This window comes from Aplysia californica, unplaced genomic scaffold (genome assembly GCF_000002075.1).
Source record: "Aplysia californica isolate F4 #8 unplaced genomic scaffold, AplCal3.0 scaffold00006, whole genome shotgun sequence".
NCBI lineage: Eukaryota > Metazoa > Mollusca > Gastropoda > Aplysiida > Aplysiidae > Aplysia > Aplysia californica.
The window spans coordinates 3,373,591-3,394,297 of NW_004797276.1; the positions used below are offsets into that span (position 1 = coordinate 3,373,591).

The following is a 20,707-nucleotide window of genomic DNA, read 5'->3' on the forward strand; positions in this document are numbered from 1 at the left end:
GAAAATAAAGGAAACATCATTCCGTCTGTGTACTTCTTTTCAAATCAAGCCAAAGATTTTTCACACGCTCTCAACTTGTACGGTGCTGCACTTTTACCAAACATCCGCCAGTGGGTGGTTGGCGGGTGTATCAAACATCTATCGTCTTTATCTTCCCTTTTTCTTTTTTATGTTTGTTACTCTCTTGTGACCCCTCTAATCTTCTGACGCTCATATGACCTTATGCAGTTGCGAGCGCTGTAAAACCTCTTCTAAAACAAAAAAGCATGCTCAGGCTGGATGTCACCTAGGTCTGTAGACTGTACCTTGTTCCTAGTAGTTTATTATTTCTGTCTTTTCTTTTCTTGTTGTATTTTTTAAAGCTCTAAATGATAAGTGGGTGCCTCTGGTATGTTAAAGTGATACGTTGTACTTCTTTCGTAGTATCTATTGTATTTGTCTTTTGTTTGTTTGTTTTCTTTTGTTGTTGGGGAGGGGTTTGGGGGTGGGGGGTTTGGAGAGGGGTGTAAATTTATTGCCACCTGCTGCCAAATGATCAAGTCAAACCTCAAGGAAGAGTGGATGAATAATTGGGCCACAGGTACGACAGGAAGGAGGATGTATGGCCACATGAATAAACCACTGGTCAAAGATCCAATCAATGAGTTGAGGAAGGGAGATCAATCCATAATCTTCCAACTTAGAACACAACATGTAAATTTATTATAATTTTTTTTGTTTTGTTTGTGGAAAGAAATACCCCATGTCACCCATGTGCTTTTCTTTAGTATTGACGAACTTTTGTGTTTTCCAGCTCTTCCCTGGGCTGGGTGCCCATGTGGGGGGAATACTCCGAGGAAGTGGTGGAGGATTATCAGGAGGCATACGGCTTGCTCTACGAGGACCTGGAACTGTTGTCAGGGGCCTTCAGGGAGGACAATCTGAACTGTTAGTGGGAATTTTTTTTTCCTCAATATGTGATGACCTGTTGTTAGGGTTAAAAGTAAAGAATAAAGTATAGTCCCTTCTCTCCTCCTCCCCCCCCCCTCATTTCAAATTGCTTGTCTTAGTGCACAATATAGTTGTTGAATTACACGTACGCCTGGAAACAGCTGGCTGTGATTGTCACGGCATGAAAAGACTTGGGGAGTGGGTTGTACCTTACTTGTATTGTGTGGGCAGTTGGCGGGTGCTCTGGTGTGGTTTGCTCCTTCTTTCCTATCAAATATCTGTTGTCCATATCTCTCCTTCTTTTTTGTATTTGTTACTCTCTTGTAAGATCTCTATTCTATGGCACTTGTATGAACGTGTTGTGTGTATGTTGTAGCCCTTGCTCTGTGAGGAGCTGGTGCTGCTGGTAACACATCAGTATATTGATAATTAATTAACATCAGCTTTAGTTAAGCTTTCTCTTTGAAAACGTTGGCGGGTGCTCTGGTGTGATTTACTTCTTCTTTCATATCAAACATCTATGGTCCTTATCTCCCCACCTTCTTTTTTGTGTTTGTTACTCTCTTGTAACATCTCTGATCTTCGGCACTTAAATGACCTTATTGTGTTGCAAGTGGCGTAAAACACTTACTAAAACTAATCTTTGAAAAGCTTTCTAGCTCTTGTGGTGTCAATGGCTCAGTGGTTAGGTCCTTTGACTGGCAACCGTTAGGTTGTGCGTTAAAATCCTGTCAGGAGCTCGATGCTGTGTCCGTGGGAATGGCACTTTTTCACAAATTTTCCTCCTTTCACCCAGGTGGGAATCGGTACCTGGCTATAGAGAGAGAAAGGTCTTGTCAGTTTGTTAATGTTTGAGCATGTGCAATCTGTAGCCTGTACTGTATGCTTCCCGGAAAGCTGAGAATAGATATGAGTGTTCTGGGGTCTGCTTGGTTAATAATGGTTGTTAAGGGCATAGAGCTTGCAGTAAAATGTGAATATGTGCATGCAATTATCATTATTTTTTTAATGATTATTTTATTTTGTTGCTTTTTTCTGCTTTTTTTTTCAAATAACTCAAAGACTGTAACTTACATTGTCCACATTATGACAAATTTTAGTTCAGACTATGACAGTTTTAATGAAATATAGGCCTACCTTGTTTCATTTAACAGTTTGTGTGTAATAGTAACATGGACATTGGGGGGGGGGGGGGGGTGGTAAACAGTTCAGGGTGCCTAAGTTATCATGAGATGATAGAAACATGAGAGCATACAACACTAAATATTCTGGATGGAGAGCCAGAGGAATACCAAGGCGACGATGGAGTGAATCTGTGGCAGACACCCTTAGAGATCATGGGATGTCCCTCCTACAGGCCACACGACTTGCTGCAGACAGACGCCTGTGTCTCCCTGCGACACCCCAGGGTACAAGCGGAAGAAAAAAGTAAAGTAAAGTAAAGATAGAAACAGATGATTCTTGTTTGTTCCTGAATTGTAGAAACTCCACTGTACTCAAGTTGCTGTGCTGATTTAGTTTGTATTAAAAAGGAAGGAAATATCCCACTACTTCGTCGCTTTATAGATATGACGAATCATCCCTTCTCTCGTCCTTTGTTGCAGCTATCTACCTTTCCAGAGATGACTCTTTTGTTGCCAATCTTTCGGAGGAGGTGAAGTCCAGCTTTATTCGTGGCAGTTCTGCTTCACAGAAGATCTGTGGGCCCAACGACAAGATCTCACACAAATTTCCAGTAAGTTGTTGCCATTAATTGATAGCAAACCACTAGGGTGTCCTTAGCTGGGTTTTTTTTTTTTTATGTATACCTGCATGTGTTTTTACGGTCCTGTACAGCCAAGGAAAATTTCCCTCTGGGATAATAAAGTACTATCTTATCTTATCGTATCTTATCTTATCCTTCATATTCCTTTCATTTTGCTCAAGTCAGTCCTCATTGTGTAGAAAACATCGGGTTATACACATTTCATTTACGTGGTGTTTCTTGGAAATGACTGGGGTTTTTATCTGTATCATGCTGAAACAATAGGAGCTTGAGGTCCTTTGGGGGGGAGGGGGGGGTGTCTTTTTACAAGCTTATAGGATGCTATTGATGTAGAGTTACAGCCTAGAGGTTAAGGTTTTCGCCTCTCTTTCAAATGTCTCGGGTTCGAATCCGGGTAGCGATCGAAAAATTGGTCAAACTACCGATACACCGATTCTGAGAGATAAGCCACCGACTTCTTGATTCTGCAGGGTGATTGCCAGGCCCCGGGAAATACCCAGGAATTTGAGGAAATCTGTAAATTGCCCCGGGAAAATACATAAAAGTTATAGAATATTTGAAAACCAAATCCGAAAAAGCCCTTTTAAGTTCATTTTTGCCGGTCGCGATTGTGATATTCATTTGGCTTTCTATGGACAGAGAGTACGTTTCTTCATGCGAACAGGCGGCTATGGGGGTAAGCGGAAGTATGTTCGGTACCAAGGTTTGATAGGGAAAATCAAGATCTACTTTTGCTTTCGTTACCACCCAGAAATTTGCTGGTAGTAGTTTGATAACGCAACATTAATTGTAACATGCAGGTTGTGCATGGCCAATGCTGTGTGGTCATGAAAATAAATCAATATTTGTCCTGTGCTGTCACTTGTGTAAAAAATAAAAGAAAGTTATACTTAGTTATAGTTATACAAGCGTCTTGTCGGGCTCGCCATCGGGACTGGTCATTGAACCTGGGCGTTCCATCACATTATGAGTACAGGCAATTGTAGGGGTCACCAAAGTTCATTCGAAGTCTGAGTGCTGCGAAGTATAGGACTCCGGAATGGGGGGGAATTATTGATTGATTTTTTTTTTTTCAAGATACACTCGGGGGAAGGTTGAAGGTAACACCAGGGGACAAAAACTGACCTTGGAAACAAATATTCGTATTTTAAATTTTGATTACTACTAGATCTAGAACTCTCTGCGAAACGCGCGTTGGTGCAGGCCTTGTGTGGACTCGGGATCCGTCGTACTCTTACCTTGTAAACTCTGAAACGGCAAAGGGCCAAGGCTAGGCCTAAGTCATCCAAGGCCGTCCCTTTTCTTCATCTTTTCTTCATCTTTTCTTCTTTGCTTCTGTTCTTTTTTTCCCTCTTCCATTTGTGTGTGCACGTGCATGTATGAATAGGACAGGAACGGCTGTATAGGGTAAATGCATCTGGAAGTTTTCATGTTTTTTCTCTTTTTTTTTTTCTTTGTCATTTTCTACATTTGTTTGAAGTCGCAAACACATAACGGGACTCTTATTAAGAACTATTACTTCTATTCTGATTATTTATAACGAAAATAATGGGACTCTTTATTAACTACTATTACTTTTTATCTGATCATGAGTATAATCTGTAAAAATGTCTTCTTATGTCATTGCAGCCACATCGAGTGGTCTCCTACACTGCAGAATTCCGGGGTGTTGACCCAAAGAAAAGGCCCATACTCAAATTTCCAGAAGATTTAAAACAGAAGGCAAGTTTGTTGTTTTTTCTAGAATTTTTCCATTGAAGGGAAAGGCTTGTAGTTATGACGGATGTTAAAAGCTTGTTGTGGCAAATGAAATATTTGGTATACATATCAAGGAACACGCCTGGTGTTGAACAATTAAATATATTACAGATGTAGTTGTAATTCCGTTTTCAATCAGCTTACTTCTGTTTTGGAAAAGGAAGCAATACTGTGTCAACGTCAGTCTTGAGCTCTTCCGACCTAAATTATTGAAGATGCAAAGACTTCTTAAGTTGCCTTAATTTGTGTTGAAAGTGAGATACCTAACTACAAAGGCAAAAAGAAAGTAATAGATGGAAAGAACCTTTATGCTCATGAAAGATATACATAATATATATATATTTTACTTTCACAGTGGTTGCCAACCTTTCTCATGGTCATTTTCATTCCCTCCAGGTTATTGATTTTGTACAGCAGCGGATCGCCTATGATTACTGTGGAGAGGACAGGTTGCTTGCAAGTCATCCTGATGAATATGCAAAGACAGCCCACTTGGAATTTCTCCAGTCCAAGGGAAGAAGTGTCCTGGGCAGAGACAACATAGTGCAGCAGGTTTGAAAGTTGTTAGATTCTATGTGAGGCAGCGTGGTGGAATCAGGCTCTCGTCATTTTTTGTGCATATTGAGTTATTGGTATCATCTTAAAGCTTGTTCATTTGTCTTGCTTTCAATGAAAAAATTACCCATCCATCTTCAATGGATGTGGAGATATTTTGGATTGAAGCAGGTGGGGGTCACCTGATTTAAGAGGTAAAATTAGCGAGAAAATGGCCGCAAAAGCTGGTAAATTCCAAAGCTGGAGAGTCCATGGAAACTGTAAATTTATATTTTTGTTCCTTTAATCAACGATTTCGGTGAAATCCTCAAAGGAATGTGTTTGTAAATGGACATAAAAGGTGTTCAGCCAAAAAACAAAAATTTGATAAAAAGTGCTAGGCAGGGAGAAAACTGCTGTTTTCTTCGATTTCATTATTTTGACGAGAGCCTGATTCCACCACGCTACCTCACATATTGTTTCCAATTACTCCAATCTGTCCCTCCACTCTGTATATTCTACTTCTTCAGATCGCATCTGTCAGAAGAACAATCAGTCATAAATTGTTCTATTATGTTATTCATTTTGTCTATCTTTATTGGAATCCAGTCACTTCACATTTGATGATTGGGGAGTCGACAGCAGGGAAATTCATGTTACTCTAAATAATATGAGATTCTTTGAGTATCTTAAGATATAAAAGGCACGATACATAACATGTATTTTATATCTATTGTCTTGCCAAAGTCATTACTTGGTTTAAGTATTTTAGCAAGAATTTTTTTGCGTCTGTTTAAGGTGTATTTCTCCTTGAAAAGTCAATTTCGTTTTCGTCCATATGCTTATGTTCTAAATATAAAAAGGATTCATGACAGCTGAGATAATATTTTTGCTTAAGAGGACAGAGAAAGTACAGCAAAGTAAATGATATACCGAGCAGAAAGTGTTCATGAATGTTGTACCACCTCTGGATAATCAAATGTTGCTCTTTGTTTTCGAGGCATGTTTTCCAACATATAGCATTCTTCTATCCCAGGTTTTCGAAAGTCAGGTTGTGCTACCTTGTGGTCAAAATCTGGGGTCAAGTGAAAACAATAAAGTTCCCCGAATAACTTGATTCTTTCCTAAGTGTTCTTATTTTCGCTGATGTGTGAGAAAGTTTTGGGTAACCCTGTATTTTGAAGCGTGGCTTCGATTGTTTTCAAAAGTGCTTTTTGGGGGGGTTTTCCCCCCACATCGTTTTGGAAAGTGCTTTTTTTGGTATTTTCCCCAGATTATTTTCCAAAGTGCTTTTTTTGGTATTTTTCCCCAGATTATTTTCCAAAGTGCTTTTTTTTGTATTTTCCCCAGATTATTTTCCAACGTGCTTGTTTGGTATTTTCCCCAGGTGGAGAATTATGTGATGAAAGAAGAGCGAGATGTGCCACTGATTCTTTTAGGTGCTTCGGGTTCAGGAAAAACTTCAGCAATGTGTCTGGCCACTCGCACCCTGCTCAACAAAGTGGAAGGAGGAGAACTCTGTGCCCCAGGGTAACTATGTTTACTGGCTCACAAGTCTGTTTCTGCACAGGGGTGCCTCCTTCCCAGAAGACGGTCAATATGTCTGATCTTTTTTTTTCCATCATATTTATGAATAGATCTTTATTAATGTCAGTCTGTCCTTTCAATTGTTAATTAACAATAGCAGATGCTAGGAGAGGAAGTCTGGGTTAGCAGCTTTGAAGATCAACTTGTGGGGTTTTATTTTGGTTTTTTTCCCTTTGTATGCACATATGCATTTATATTATATGTATAATACTTTGTTTTACGTACATACCTGTCGATCAATTTTTAAGATGTGATGTCTTTTTCATTGTAATGCGCATTGAGCATCTTTTAGGAAATGGAAATGCGCAGTATAAATGCTATTTATTATTATTATTATGTGTCCCGATTTTGTTGCCCATATTTGTAAGTTACATATATGTGCCAACATGGTACACATTGTTATGCTTCAAGAACAACAAAACAAGAAAAAGGGGGATGTGATGATGATGATGATGATGATGATGATGAATGATCAACTTGTGTTGATACTGTCATCAAATAAATCCTCTAAGTAACTTACTTTTTGAAAGATGGTTGATTTTTCTCTACGTAAGAAGTGTTCTAGACATGTTTTTATTACATGTCAGTGTTATGCCTTTTCCCCTTTGAGGAATATCAATATTTTGCTCACAGCCGAGGATGCCTGGAGACCTTACATTATTTAGTTGATAACTTTACTCTTTTGGAGGATTGGGAATCTCAAACTCTCGTATCAGATTTTGGCATTTTTTAAAGTACACTCTTATTTGTACCCTTTTTTAAAATATATCTAGCAATTACCAGCCATACTTTTTATGATACGGATGCGTATTGCTTTCTGATCACTCCTTGTCTCTCTCTCTCTCTCTCTCTCTCTCTCTCTCTCTCTCTCTCTCTCTCTCTCCCTCTCTCTCTCTCTCTCTCTCTCCCTCTCTCTCTCTCTCTCTCTCTCTCATGCTGAGAAAAGGGTGGCTGCATGGCATAGAAGAAACCAGACCGGGAAAAATAACGATCTATGCTCCAAGCCGTACGGATGTGGTGGGAAATGAACAAGCAGACATACTGGCAAGCCATGCACCTATCAATACTGACATTAAAATGGACAAAAAGGATGTCGTGAAGGCCATTGCCACCACTCTTGAAGATGAGGAGCTTGAGCATGACTATGCGCCAATCTTGCGACTTAAAGAACTGGGTGTCTTTAGAGGAAGTGGCAGAACCAGCATGGTACAGGGGATGGAAAGACGAGTTATTAACCGAATGAACACCGGAATGATCAGCAAATAGACTCTGAGGTGGATATTGGAGCTGGGAGCGGAGCACGAATGGCGAAGCCCGGAGTGCTATGGTGTTGTTCCCTAGATCAAGTAATCAAGTTCTCTATCTCTCTCTCTCTCTCTCTCTCTCTCTCTCTCTCTCTCTCTCTCTCTCTCTCCCCCTCTCTCTCTCCCTCCCTCCCTCTGCTCTTTATCTGGCATCTAATCTATAAATCAATTGTAGATGTTGATCCAGCAAAGTAATTTTAAAACTGCTTTTTTTTTTTTTAGTTTAGTCGTTGATTATTTTACTTTCAGTCGTCAGACTCTTGGAAATTTAGGAATATGAAACATTGGCTTTTTGTGGAGTCCTATTTTTATACTTGGTTCCTACATTCCCCAGCTGAAGTAATTCTGCTTTTGCTTTTTTTCAGAGACAAGAAGGGTAAGTGGAGGGTGTTTTACCATTTCGTCGGAGCGGTGCCGGGCTCAACTTCACTGGAGCAAATGCTGAAGCGGTTGTTACGGGAAACTGGCATGACTAAAAAGGTACTTTCAACTTGGTTGTTGTTATTTTTGTCTAGTTTACACAGCACCTTTTCTAGTTCTTACAATGACCTAGCGGGTGGTTGGCGGGTGCTCTGGTGTAGTCTGCTTCTTCTTTCCTATCAAACATCTATCGTCCTTATCTCCCCTTCTTCTTTTTTATGTTTTTTACTCTCTTGTATCACCTCTAATCTTCTGGCGCTCATATGACCTTATGCAGTTGCGAGCGCCGTAAAACCTCTACTAAAGCAAAAAATTACAATGACTTTGGATCTGTTGTTATAGTTCATGGTTGAGATAGGTTCATATTTTGTGAACAAATTTTCTATTTTTTGGTTATGTAGGGTGGCTGTTGTAGAATTTGTTTAAATATTTGAGTTAGACCTAGCCATTTTTTCCGAAGCAATTTGAATAGACTATTGTGTATTTGTTATTGAGATGTTGTTTGTAAGACATAAAGTTAAAAAATATATTAACTTTGTGGATAGACTGTGTAACCATCAATGTACTTAAAATTTTTAACATAAAAAAAAAAATCATATTTGAAACACTTTACTACTCCAGCGTGTTTTATTATTTATGTTCAGGACAGCAGTTTTTAAAAGAGTAAGTAATTGTAACAATCCAAGTGTCATTCTCTGAAAATTCCCCTGTAATACATCTATTATATCATCCATATTGTGTCTTCTTTCTCAGACCTCCAACTGCGCTAAAGATCTCGACTCAGCAGCACAGATGTGTTGCAGTATGCTGTCCAACCTCAACACGGAACCCCTAATTCTGTTCCTAGATGCTGCTGATCAAGTGAGACTTTGTTTCTTACATTTTCTCTAAAATCTACTCTTTTTAAAAAAAAAATAATTGCATGGGCGGATGGAGTAAAGCACTGGTTTTCTGTCTGTCTGTATTACTTTTTCCTCAGAACTGAATGACCGTTACTGTGTTTATGGGCTTCTCTTTACTATCTCGCTTTTTCCTGGTTCTAAGTGACCATTATACCTATGAATGTGCTTCTCGTTGTCTCAAGCTCAAGGAATAAAGAGATGAAGCCGTTTATTATAAAATCTAAAGTGCGTCAGATAGGGAAGTCCATTGTTTTACAACCATTGTGTGCTCTTTTGATTAAACACCCAAAAAATTACTTCCCATCCTCAGTTTACCAAAGAGCACGGAGCTAGGATAATCAGTTGGGTGCCCAGGAAGTTGGCCCCACAAGTTCGACTGGTCGTGGCCATGGTTACAGATTCTGAGGTGCACAAGGCCTTGCTGAGCAGAGAGACCAAACCGCTAGAGATTGTGGTCACTCCTTTGGATAACACGTCGAAGCAGGTTTGTTTAAAATATGGTCGAAGCTGTTCTAATGATCACCTTTCCAAGACAATCACCTATACAAATGACTTCTTCCTACTTCCTCCCTTGCACTTTAAAAAATTATTATAATGACCCTGTCCAAGAGGACCACCTGTCTAAGATCACCTCTGTTCCCCTTGACAATGGCCGGTCATCTTAGACAGGTTTGACTCACCATTGCTTTTCACATTGTGCCCTTCTTTGATGAAAGGATTATTGTCTTGCTTGAGGATTTAACCCATTGACCTGCCAACTGAAAATGTTTAATGTGTCTCACGCACTCATATGACCTTATGCAGTTGCAAGCTCTGTAAAACACTTATAACAAAAAAACAAACAAAAAACCCCCCCAATGACCACCCATATCAAAATCATGTCATGGACATGGCTTGAAATTGTTTTTGCTTTCTTCACAAGCCACTGTTAGGTTTTGTTTGTTTGATTTGGTAAGTGTTTTACGGCGCTCGCAACTGCGTAAGGTCATATGAGCGCGCGGGACACACCTAATAAAATATTTTAAGTTGGTAGGAAATTTTGAATTTTGCCCGGGTGGCGGCCGAAGCCTACTCTTATCGATTTTACACCACCAAGGGATCTTTAACGTGCGCAACTTGCACAGTGGTCGTCCGAGATTTTTCGCCCTTGTCCGAGAAGGCTAGGTGTAGATCTTTCCTATCTGAAGATCAGGGGTGTGGCTGAAAGATAACAGTAAGAAGGAGCCAAGTAGTAGCAGTAGAAAGGCTGCAGAAAGAGTTAGGAGCCCAGAGGAAGGGCACTGTTGGGTGAATGGAGAGTACCTCTGGTAAGGCCTACTTCTCAAACTTCTGTTCCTTACCTCTTTTGTTTCTCTCTATTTATCTAGCTTTTTTTTCCTGCATTAAATGACCATTATTGTGTGGATGTGCTTCTCCTTACTCAAACAAAACAAAGCCACCCGCTTTTCTGAGTACTGGAAGAAAATGAATGAGTTCCATTGCTCATGTTAGCGGATAGTTTCTTCACTGGTAAGTCTTTCTTCTTTTGAATCTCTTTTATTTCAGCCTGTCTTGATTTTCCTAGCCCTAAATGACTGTTCTTGTGTCGATGTGTTTCCCTTCGTTCAAACAAATAAACAAAACTAGCCACTTGATCATTCATGGAGCACTCGAAGAAAATTAACGAGTTCCTCCTCTCATTTTCTCTTCTTTGGAAATTTCCTTAGGGAATTGTGGAGCAGACTCTGCTTCAGTACACGCACTCGGCGCTGACCACACGGCAGATGCACAGTCTGCTGGATAAACCGTCGTCGGAGAACCCTCTCTGGCTGACCTTGGCCTGCCTGGAACTGAGGCTGGTGGAGGGAGAGGAGGCGGTCACCGAGAAGATTGACCTGCTCCCTGATAGTTTGCTGTTGTGAGTCTACCAGTTTTCTCGGTGAAACCTGCATACCTTTTTGTTTTGCTCAAGAACACGATTGGTTTTGTTCGTTTTGGGTTTTTTTGGTCTTATTTCTTCTAGGGTAAATGAGAACTGCATGAAACTAATATAAGTCTGAATTCCAGTTCCTAATTCCATTTGGTGTTTTTGCCTGTGTTTTATGTATGTCTTATTTTATTTAGCCAAAACTTTATATGTGGGTGGTTGGCGGGTGCTCTGGTGTGGTTTGCTTCTTCTTTCCTATCAAACATCTATCGTCCTTATCTCCCCTCCTTCTTTTTTATGTTTGTTACTCTCTTGTAACACCTCTAATCTTCTGGCGCTCATATGACCTTATGCAGTTGCGAGCGCCGTAAAACCTCTACTAAAAAAAACAAAACAAACTGTATATGGGAACATTTTCAGCATTGTTTTTATTTAGAATTCTTTCATTTACAGATTTACGATTACTGAGTAAATGGTTTCCATATTCTTTCTTTTTGGGTTTGACGGTATGGAATGAGAGAGAGGGGTTAAGTGTGGTGCTCATTTAGCTTAAAGAAACAGATCTCTGCTCTAATATTTTATCTTGTGTTTGTACTTCTTTTCTCTTCTTCTTTTTCTTCCTCTTCCTCTTCTTCTTCTTCTTCTTCTTCTTCCTCTTCTTCTTCTTCTTCTTCTTCTTCTTCTTCTTCTTCTTCTTCTTCTTCTTCTTCTTCTTCTTCTTCTTCTTCTTCTTCTTCCTCTTCCTCTTCTTCTTCTTCTTCTTCTTCTTCTTCTTCTTCTTCTTCTTCTTCTTCTTCTTCTTGTGTGTGTGCTATTTTATGATTATAGATGTATACTAGTTTTCCTAATGTTTCATTTTTACAAAATTGTGTTAAATGTATGCAGGTCTCCAGTCTCGACAGTATCAGGGCTCCTTTTAAAATTGTTATTTATAAATTATGCTGGTGTTCAGTCTTAACTCTACCTGTTCTGTCACCAGGTTATTCGACCAACTTTTGCACCGACTGGAAACAGGCAAAGAGGGAGACCTGCTTGTTGGTACTCTGTGCCTGCTGGAAACATCAGCAGCCGGGCTCAATGAGACGGAATTGCGGCAGTTACTGGCAGATGATACTGCCATCAAGCCACCCTCTCCTTTTGAAGAAAAAGGTATGGTTTGTGTGTGTATGTGTGTGTGTGTGTTTGTGTGTGTGTTGAGTGATTAGGTTCAACGCTTATGTAAAACAAGATTGAACAAGACGAGACAAGATGAATACCGTGTCTTGTTATCTTACTGTATTACTCAGCACAGATCAAATTTTATTACAACTGCGAGTCTTTTAATTCGTTGGTCTCATTTCTTCATGAGTAATTTGTGTGTCTTTGTCACAGATGCAATAAAAGATAAGGGAAAGACAATCCCATCCAAAAGGTGTCCTGAGGGTGTCACATTATGTTGATCCTATTTCATTTCACTGGTTCTGTGTATGTTGCATTAATATACTCATAAATTTCTCCTGTGTGTTGTAAATGTACTTTTGACTGTCTTATTGCTGCAGGAGTCTTCTTTTTCATTGCTATAAGATTTCCGGAGTGGTTTTCATTTTCCTTTGAACATCTGGCTTCAGAAAGTAGGCACTCATATCTTCCTTGTTATGTAAGCTTATAGAGAATATTTTTGCCCCTAGCAAAAATACCATTGGCTAAAGTGTTGATATTTTGCAAAGGATGCTCACTGAAGAGGTTTCTAAAAATTCCAGTAGAATTTGTACCAGCTTGATTTATGTGGGTCTATGTTACAGAGGAGACAGAAAGCAGAGAAAAGGACAACAACAAGGAGAAAGGAGTTCTGAGTGAAGAGAGATGGCAGCTTGTGTTCCAGACGCTGCAGCCTTTCGTCAGACCGTACGGGGACAGTCGAGAGGGAAGGCTGGACTTCTACCACAGAGCTCTCAGCAAGGCTGTGAAGAAACGGTGAGACTGGACTGTTTCGTGGTGTGGGTTTTTTTTCCCAGAGGAGCAGGAAGAGAGGAAGGCTAAGATCCACATGGAAACAAGATCTCAAAGCGAATGTCAAGCATAATTTAACAGGCTGGAGTTAGAGAACAAAGATTGTCTGAGAGCTGTTCTTGGCTTTTTAAAAAAATCTCCATTTGTCTGCTGGGACACTGTATTCCTCTCAGGGTTGAAACTGTCTGCCTCCTATATAGATCGAAATTGTGTTGATGGGGGCGTAAATCATTCACAATTATAATTTTACAATTGCAGGTACTTGACAGTGTCCTCTGAGGATGACAAAAACGGTACAGGAAAGACAGAGAAGTCCAGCAATTACTTTTTTTGGCACTCCAAGTTGGCTGATTTTTTTCGCTTCCACCCTGACATGACACGAATGGTGGAAGAGTACCCGCACCATCTGGCATGTCTGGACGACAAGTTTCACCTCTTACATTGTCTCTGTGACTGGAGAGTTTTCGACCGGCTTTACCAGGAGGAGTACAGCTCTCAGCTGATGGCCTACTGGAGAAAGGTAATCATTGTGCTGCATTCTGTTCAGTTGCATTTACTTTTTGTTAATTATTCATTCCACTTGTTCGGAAACTTCAAATGTTTCAATAATTAATTGCAGCTTGGCAGTGTGCAGTTTAGTGAACTTTAGTTATGCAAGTCTTACAAGTAAACAAATTTTTGCTTCATTTCATTTGAGCTTATCTTTCTCTTTGCAGATTGGCCCTATCTCAGAAATGATCTCAAGTTATGAAGCAGCTCTGAAAAATTTTGAGGAGGCAGACTCTGCAAATGAAGCAGCCGTATCGTTGAGATATGAGAAAGTTTGTCGGGTCACGTGAGTGTTTTTGACCATCAGCTACTTTTGCACTAACTTCAGCATTTTCTGCCACCCACAAAAATATTTTGCAGTGCCACTTTGCTGTCCCTTTTCATTACAGAGATGCCAACCAGTACGATTTTACGTATTTTAGTACGATTTTTGGCCGAAAATACGCGAATACGACTTTTCATGAAAAAATACGCATCCTGGAATGCGAAAAAATACGAGATTCAGCTTGGGCGGGTAAACCTAATTATCTCAAGTCCCTTCTTTTGTCAAAATAGTATCAGCATCGCAGAACTGGAATATTTGAAAACCAAGTCCGATGTGGTCAGTAAGTTAAATTTTGCCGGTGGCGATCGTATATTCGTTCAGCTTTTCCCCGTCCGGAGAGTACGTTTCACTTTCACGCGAATAGGCAGCTATGGCGGCAGGCGGAAGCGTATGTGACACCGAGGCTCGATCGGGAAAATCAAGATCTACTTTCGCTTTCATTACCACGGAGAAGTTTGCCAGCATTTGTCTGATAACGCAACATTTGTGGCATGCAGGTTGTGCAGTATAAACGCAATGTCACCATGCAAATTAAATGTAAGAAATACTCGGACTCGTCGCTGTGCTGTCACTTGTGGGGAAAAAAAAGAAAAGAAAATACAAGCGTCGTCCGATTTTTAGATTGTCTGGCTCGCCGTCGTGACCGGTCACTGAACCTGCGCGCGTTCGCATCATAAATAACGGCATCGGGTGAGCAAAGACCGTCTTTGGTGGGAGTAACGGCGCTGCGAAGTATATGACTACGGCATAGAGGAGGAGATTATTGATTTTTGGGGGGGTTTAAGATACTATGGGGGGGGGGGGGGGTTAAGGCAACACCAGAGGACAAAAACTTGGAAGCACATTTCAGAACTTTGATTAGTTTTGTGCAAAGCGCGCGTTGGTGCAGGCCGTGTGCGGAATCGGGACCCCTCATACTTTTGCAAGTCTGTGTTATTGAAATAAAGTGTTCGCTTTTCATTGGATGGGTGATAGTAAATTATACCTACAGTGTATGTTGTAGCTTTCTGTTCAAGACTGGCAGATTTTCAGTGTCACTGCATCTTGCCCTACTACAGTTGTTACAACTCTCACCGTGCATGGGTCTACTTCAGCCATTCAAGTTATTGCTTTTCTCTGAGTTTGAGCAATAATTTGTTTCTGTCAGTTCATAATATGAATCATGACACCCAGACTGGTTCTTGATAGTCGAAGTTCTTGTTCTAGGCCCTTCCAAACTCTCAAAGCAGGATTTATTTTTTATTTAATAATGAGAGGAAAATAGACTGAAATAGTTAAGTCAAACAAGACCCCAGTACGACATTAACACTGACATGTTGTTGACTAGATACATGTATATTGTACGCGTGTGTGCTCCCTTTTTCGAGCTGGTGAGCTAGTAATTTATTTTCAGGAAATATTGCTGGACACCCTGAACATTTTACTATTACTGGTTAGTCGGTCGGTCGTGGGGAATACACATTTACCCCTGAAAATACACATTTTCATGTTTCCCAATACCCATTTCGGTTTTCTGAGGTTGGCATCTCTGTCATTCCCTTTTTGCTGTCCCTTTTCATTCCCTCTTTTGTTTGGGTGTGTAGGAAGAGTTTGAGGCCTTATTGTTTCTATCAAATTTTAGCTTTTGCCACAAGGCATCACACTTGTTGATGAAGAACCTTTCTCTCGAGAGTCAAGAAGTACAGTCGAGCCTGCTCTAATGGCCACCTGTCCAAGACAATCACCTGTGCAAAGGACCCCTTCCTCATCTCCCTCTCACATTTTTATCTGTATTATACCGCCACTGTCCAAGAGTCCACTTGTGTAAGACAAACACCTCTGCCCTCCTTGATCAATGGCTGTTGTTGGACAATTTGGACTGTATTGACTTCCTCCTGTTGCCTTTACTGTGGCTGCAGAATGTCAGACAACAAAGAATCTAGCTCCTTACTTTTCTCTGAAATTTCTCAGGACTAGTGTGACCTTATGCTGTCAGTAGTGCAGAAAAACCCAGTTTAAAGCTCTGTTTTACTCTTGCATTTTTAAGTAGTTTCCACTGTGGTTGACAAAAAAGTAAATATTGATATTGTTTTTGTTTTTTTGTTTTTTACAAACAGAATTCAAGCTGGGAAGCATCAGGATGCCTTGGAACTGTTGAAAACAGCAATGAAGATAGAGGAGAAAGAGCTTGGGGCAAGACCTCATCGCATGGTGGAACTCTACGCCCTAATGTCAGAGATCTACGATGAGGTCTGTCTGAGAAATACCGATTGTCAAAGTCTGGAAACATTTTTGTTTTCATGAAAGGAAGTTCGGTTTTAAATTGTGGATTAACTATGATTGTGATTTTTTAAATTTAAGAAGTTTATGTCTAAAGCAAAAATTGTAGCATATTGAAATGAGTAATCCTAAAATTAGGCGTTTGTGTTGTTGCTTATGAAAAAACTTCTGTTGTACAGGTCTTTCATTTATCAAACATCAAATCAATTGTGCTGAAGTATAAGTGGCTATGCAACCTCTGGCATTTGAGGAAATGCAAACTGAGATGTTATATTTCCTCAAATGTGTTGGGATATTCAATTTTTTAATTTTTAAAAGTGCTCAAAGTTAAAATGAGTTTTTGTTTAAAATTAATGTCCAGAAAATTTGTTCTCAAAGTCTTTTTTTTTTAAATCTTTGTGTTTCAATTATTTGGTCCTTGTTTTTCTCCAGAAATTGAAGCTGAATGACTTCGTCTCAAGAAGTCAGTTGCCTGATTTGAGGAAAACCATCCATTATGCCAAAAAATCAATCCACATTAGAAAAACCTTACCTGGACCCTACCACAAGGTATTTATTTTTATTGTGAAATTCTTCTCAGATTTGTTCGCTTGGTAATTTTGAAGAGTGTTTTCATTATCTAGCACTGATGACTTTTTTTTTTCCTGTGTGGTCAAAATTGTCCCAGACAGTCGCCCTTTGTCGAAGAGAAAATGAAACGTAATAGACAGATGGCTGTCTCATAGAGTATCACTATAATGGAAAAAAACAAACCCAAACAAACAGAAGGAAGAAATGGGAAGTGGCAGTTTGTGCCGGTGATTGGCTCATACAGGCGGCCATTAGTGCTGCATTGACTATGTTCTGTATTATCTTTGTAACTCAAAATCACCGGATCACTTGATGGTAGTTTCTTCTTCTTGCTGACTTGAACGTTTGTGGATAATCGACATGGGGATTTTAACTCTTTTACTTTTTTCATAGTGTCCACCTTATTCTTCTCCCTTTTCTTCTTTTGCTTGCCTGCCTGCCTGTCTGCCTATTAGCCTGTCAGTCAATCAGTCAGTCAGTCAATCAGTCAGTCAGTCAATCAGTCAGTCAGTCAGCACTAAATGATCATTATTTTGTTGATGTCCTTCTCTTTTCTCAAAAGTCATATGTGAGGCAGCGTGGTGGCATCAGGCTCTCGTCAAAATAATCAAAGTGAAGAAACTTGCATTTTTCTGTCGGTTAATGAATTTTTATCAAATTTTTGTTTTTTGGCTCAACATCTTTCATGCCCATTAAAGAACTCATTTCCGTGTGGATTTTTCTGAAAAACGTTGATTAAAGGCACAAAAAATTAAAATTTTCAGTTACCACGGACTCTTAAGGCTAAGAAAATAACTAATCTTTGGCAGCCATTTTCTCACTAATTTTACCTCTGAAAACCGGTGACCTCCACCTCCTTCTTTCGCAAATATCTTGACTTGTATTCAAGAAAAATTGATATTTTTTTCATCCTAATAAATACAAGTGAACAAGCTTTAAGATGATACCAATAACTCTACATGCCCCAAAATTGACGAGAGCCTGATTTACCACGCTGCCTCACAAATGTTCTTTTTTTTCCCGGTGGTGTTCAGTACAAGCTGGGCATGTCTCTCATGCGTCTCGCCTTCAACATGAAGAGCTGGGAGGCCTCCGGGGGCGGGTCGGAGCTCTCTGGTCCTGACGCTGTTGTCGAGGGAAACAAGTACATCGACCGTGCCCTTAAGATATTCATGGAGGTGAGTTATTTTTTTAAGTTTCATGCGGAAGGGAGGGGAGGCAAGGGGGATTGGAAGTTTCTTTGATGAATTTGTTCATTCTGAAAACATATTTTAGAGCTGAGAAATAAACTACCCAGGACAAATCTTGAGCTTTAAAAAAAAAAACCCTTCCTTGCTTCTCCTTACAGCTCAATGACATGGGCCATTTTGCTGAAGCATTGATGACCAAGGGAGTCCTGGCCCCAAGAGGCAGCATGGAACAACTGAAGGTAACTTTAGCATGTTTCTGGCCTGGAGCCATTTTCATGTTGTTGTTGTTGTTGTTGTTATCGATCCAGCAACATCTGGGCTCTCGCCCTTCTGTCTAATGCCATGTAGTGATAAGTGCAGGTTTGCTGCAGTTGCTGTAATGTTCCGTAGAGTGTGTTGTCGAAGTTAGGTCTCGGAGGGAGAAGGGTAGCTCTGATGTCATTTAGGGCTGTACAGTGGAAAAGGTAATGTTCCACTGTCTCGTATGCATAGTCACACAAAGAACACATTGGGGGAAGTTCTGGTAGAGCCATTTTCCCAATCCCCAGGTTTTCCTGAATTGATGTGGTAACAAGCTGGAGGTCGGATTTTTCAGGTTCCTGTCGAGGCCTCGGTGTGTTGTGCTTGTGTTTGAGTTTGTTGATTTCAAGTGCTAAGTTGATAGGTGAATTCCCATGCTCTAATCTAAGAGATAAAACATGTACATATAATAATAGATAGCTTTTGTATAGTGCCAATTCCCCCTCTATGGCAAGCTCAATGTGCTTTGCAATCTATATTATTACCCCAGCAGACCTGATAGCTTTCTTAAACAAGTTCAATTTCCTGAGAAGCACACAGTGCAAGCTGCCATTTTAGAGACATATCCGATTTTTTCCTTTCTTTTTTTTTTTTGGACATGAATTTAGTGCTTTAAGACAACTTTCAATAGTTTTTCAAAATTTGAAATATTTCAGGATGACTTCCGATTGTTGCTACGGTTGTAATTTGGAAGTGAGCTCACAGTTTGAGGTGTTGCAAGATATGTTTTACCATAATAATGTTTTGTTGCATGTTGTGTGTTTCAGTTGTACAATCAGGCGATGGAGCTGTGTATGCAGATGTACGGAGAGCTTCACATCCTCACCTCACGGCTGTACATTAACATCGGTATTGTTTATGAGGACAACAAGGTAAGCACATGTGCCATACAGTTGCTTTGGTTTCTTTCTCATTTCTCAGACTTTATTCATTCTCTCTCTCTCTCTTTCTCTCTCTCTCTCTCTCTCTCTCTCTCTCTCTCTCTCTCTCTCTCTCTCTCTCTCTCTCTCTCTCTCTCTCTCTCTCTCTCTATATATATATATATATATATATATATATATATATATATATATATCTTATAATCAGTAGAAACAAGGTTAAGTAGCAGAACATTTGATTTAAAATGATAACTAGGATATTTCATGTGATAAAAGTCCCAGCACTGCTTCAAACATCGTTTTGGTAATGACCGCTTAATCAAACCGAGATCTGTGAATACAGATATTGGGTTTTGTAAAAATCAAATTTGTTCTAATTGTTGTTTAGGCTGATGTGTACTTTATATTGTGTGAAATTCTGAATGGCACAGCTTTTAGCAGGATAACATTTTCATTCCTTCATAATAGTTGAACACTTTTTGCTTATTCCCTTACACCACTTGTGTGATTGGAGGGTAAACTACACTGGTTGGTATTATTTACGTCTTTACTATCCCTCTTTTGTTCCTGCCTGTCTTGCTTTTTACCCAGCTCTAAATGACGGCTATTGTCTCAAAATGCTTTTCTTTACACCACAACAAATTTCGTATTCATATGTGTTACGGTGCAGTGGAATCGGGCACTCGTCAACTTTTGGGCAAGTGGGGTTATTGGTATCATCTTAAACCTTCTTCATTTATCTTGCTTTCAATAAAAAAAACTTTACCCATTTATTTTCAATAGAAGTCGAGGTATTACTGATTGAACGATGTATTATTAAATGGACGTAAAGAGTGTTGAGTGAAAAATTGAAATTTGATCAAAATTGCCAAAAGGGGAAGAAAAATACTGGTTACGTCGATTTCATGATTTTGGTCAATTTTCTGCCTATGCCTCTATGACAGGACTACAAGAGGTCTTACCAGTACTTCAAGAAGTGGGCTCGACTCAGTGAGGAGATAATGGGCCCCGACCACCCGAAGACGCTGCGGGCCAAAGGAGTGCTGCGGGAGTCTCGGTATCGACGGATCGCCATGGAACTCGGAGAATGGGTGGAGGATGATGAACAATTCCAGGTGACAAAATGACGCAACACTTGGCTTTTGTGCTCTTCAGTTGCAACAAGGGCTCTCTGCTAGAAGTGTTTCTGGACTGCGCAATACTTTGCATTTATGCAATTATGATATTAAGAGGAGTATTTTTTATGTTTCTGATTTAAAGAAGGTTCCCTCATAGGAGTTTCTGGAAATGCATGTTTCAGATTTAAAGAGGGGTCCCTTTTATGGGTATTTCCTGAAATTTCTAATGCTTTAGTTGTAAAAAAAAAAAGGATTCCTTTTGAGAGTATTTTCAGAAATTCCTGATGTTTCAAACCTTTGTATTTTGTTTGACTTTGTTTCTTTTTCTGTGATTGAGATTTCAACTTGTCGGTTTAGAGAGCTCAGTAAGTGCTAGAAATGTTTCTCAATATATGGATATTAACGGGTTGTTTACTCATTCCA

At 39.8% G+C, this 20,707-nt stretch overlaps 1 protein-coding gene across 1 annotated transcript in view; it reads left to right on the forward strand.

Annotated features, from left to right (window-relative positions):
• Nucleotides 1–20,707, forward strand: part of LOC101853508 — a 31,048-nt gene that overhangs the window by 4,808 nt on the left and 5,533 nt on the right. Inside the window, exons 5-23 of the mRNA XM_005089538.3 lie at nt 794–927; nt 2,535–2,665; nt 4,325–4,417; nt 4,850–5,005; nt 6,375–6,517; nt 8,244–8,358; nt 9,052–9,159; nt 9,511–9,684; nt 10,907–11,097; nt 12,086–12,255; nt 12,888–13,059; nt 13,354–13,615; nt 13,812–13,930; nt 16,066–16,198; nt 16,661–16,777; nt 17,833–17,976; nt 18,147–18,227; nt 19,056–19,160; nt 20,111–20,281. Of these exons, the coding sequence (XP_005089595.1) occupies nt 794–927; nt 2,535–2,665; nt 4,325–4,417; nt 4,850–5,005; nt 6,375–6,517; nt 8,244–8,358; nt 9,052–9,159; nt 9,511–9,684; nt 10,907–11,097; nt 12,086–12,255; nt 12,888–13,059; nt 13,354–13,615; nt 13,812–13,930; nt 16,066–16,198; nt 16,661–16,777; nt 17,833–17,976; nt 18,147–18,227; nt 19,056–19,160; nt 20,111–20,281 (2,719 nt within the window). The remainder of the gene's footprint in view (nt 1–793; nt 928–2,534; nt 2,666–4,324; nt 4,418–4,849; nt 5,006–6,374; nt 6,518–8,243; nt 8,359–9,051; nt 9,160–9,510; nt 9,685–10,906; nt 11,098–12,085; nt 12,256–12,887; nt 13,060–13,353; nt 13,616–13,811; nt 13,931–16,065; nt 16,199–16,660; nt 16,778–17,832; nt 17,977–18,146; nt 18,228–19,055; nt 19,161–20,110; nt 20,282–20,707) is intronic.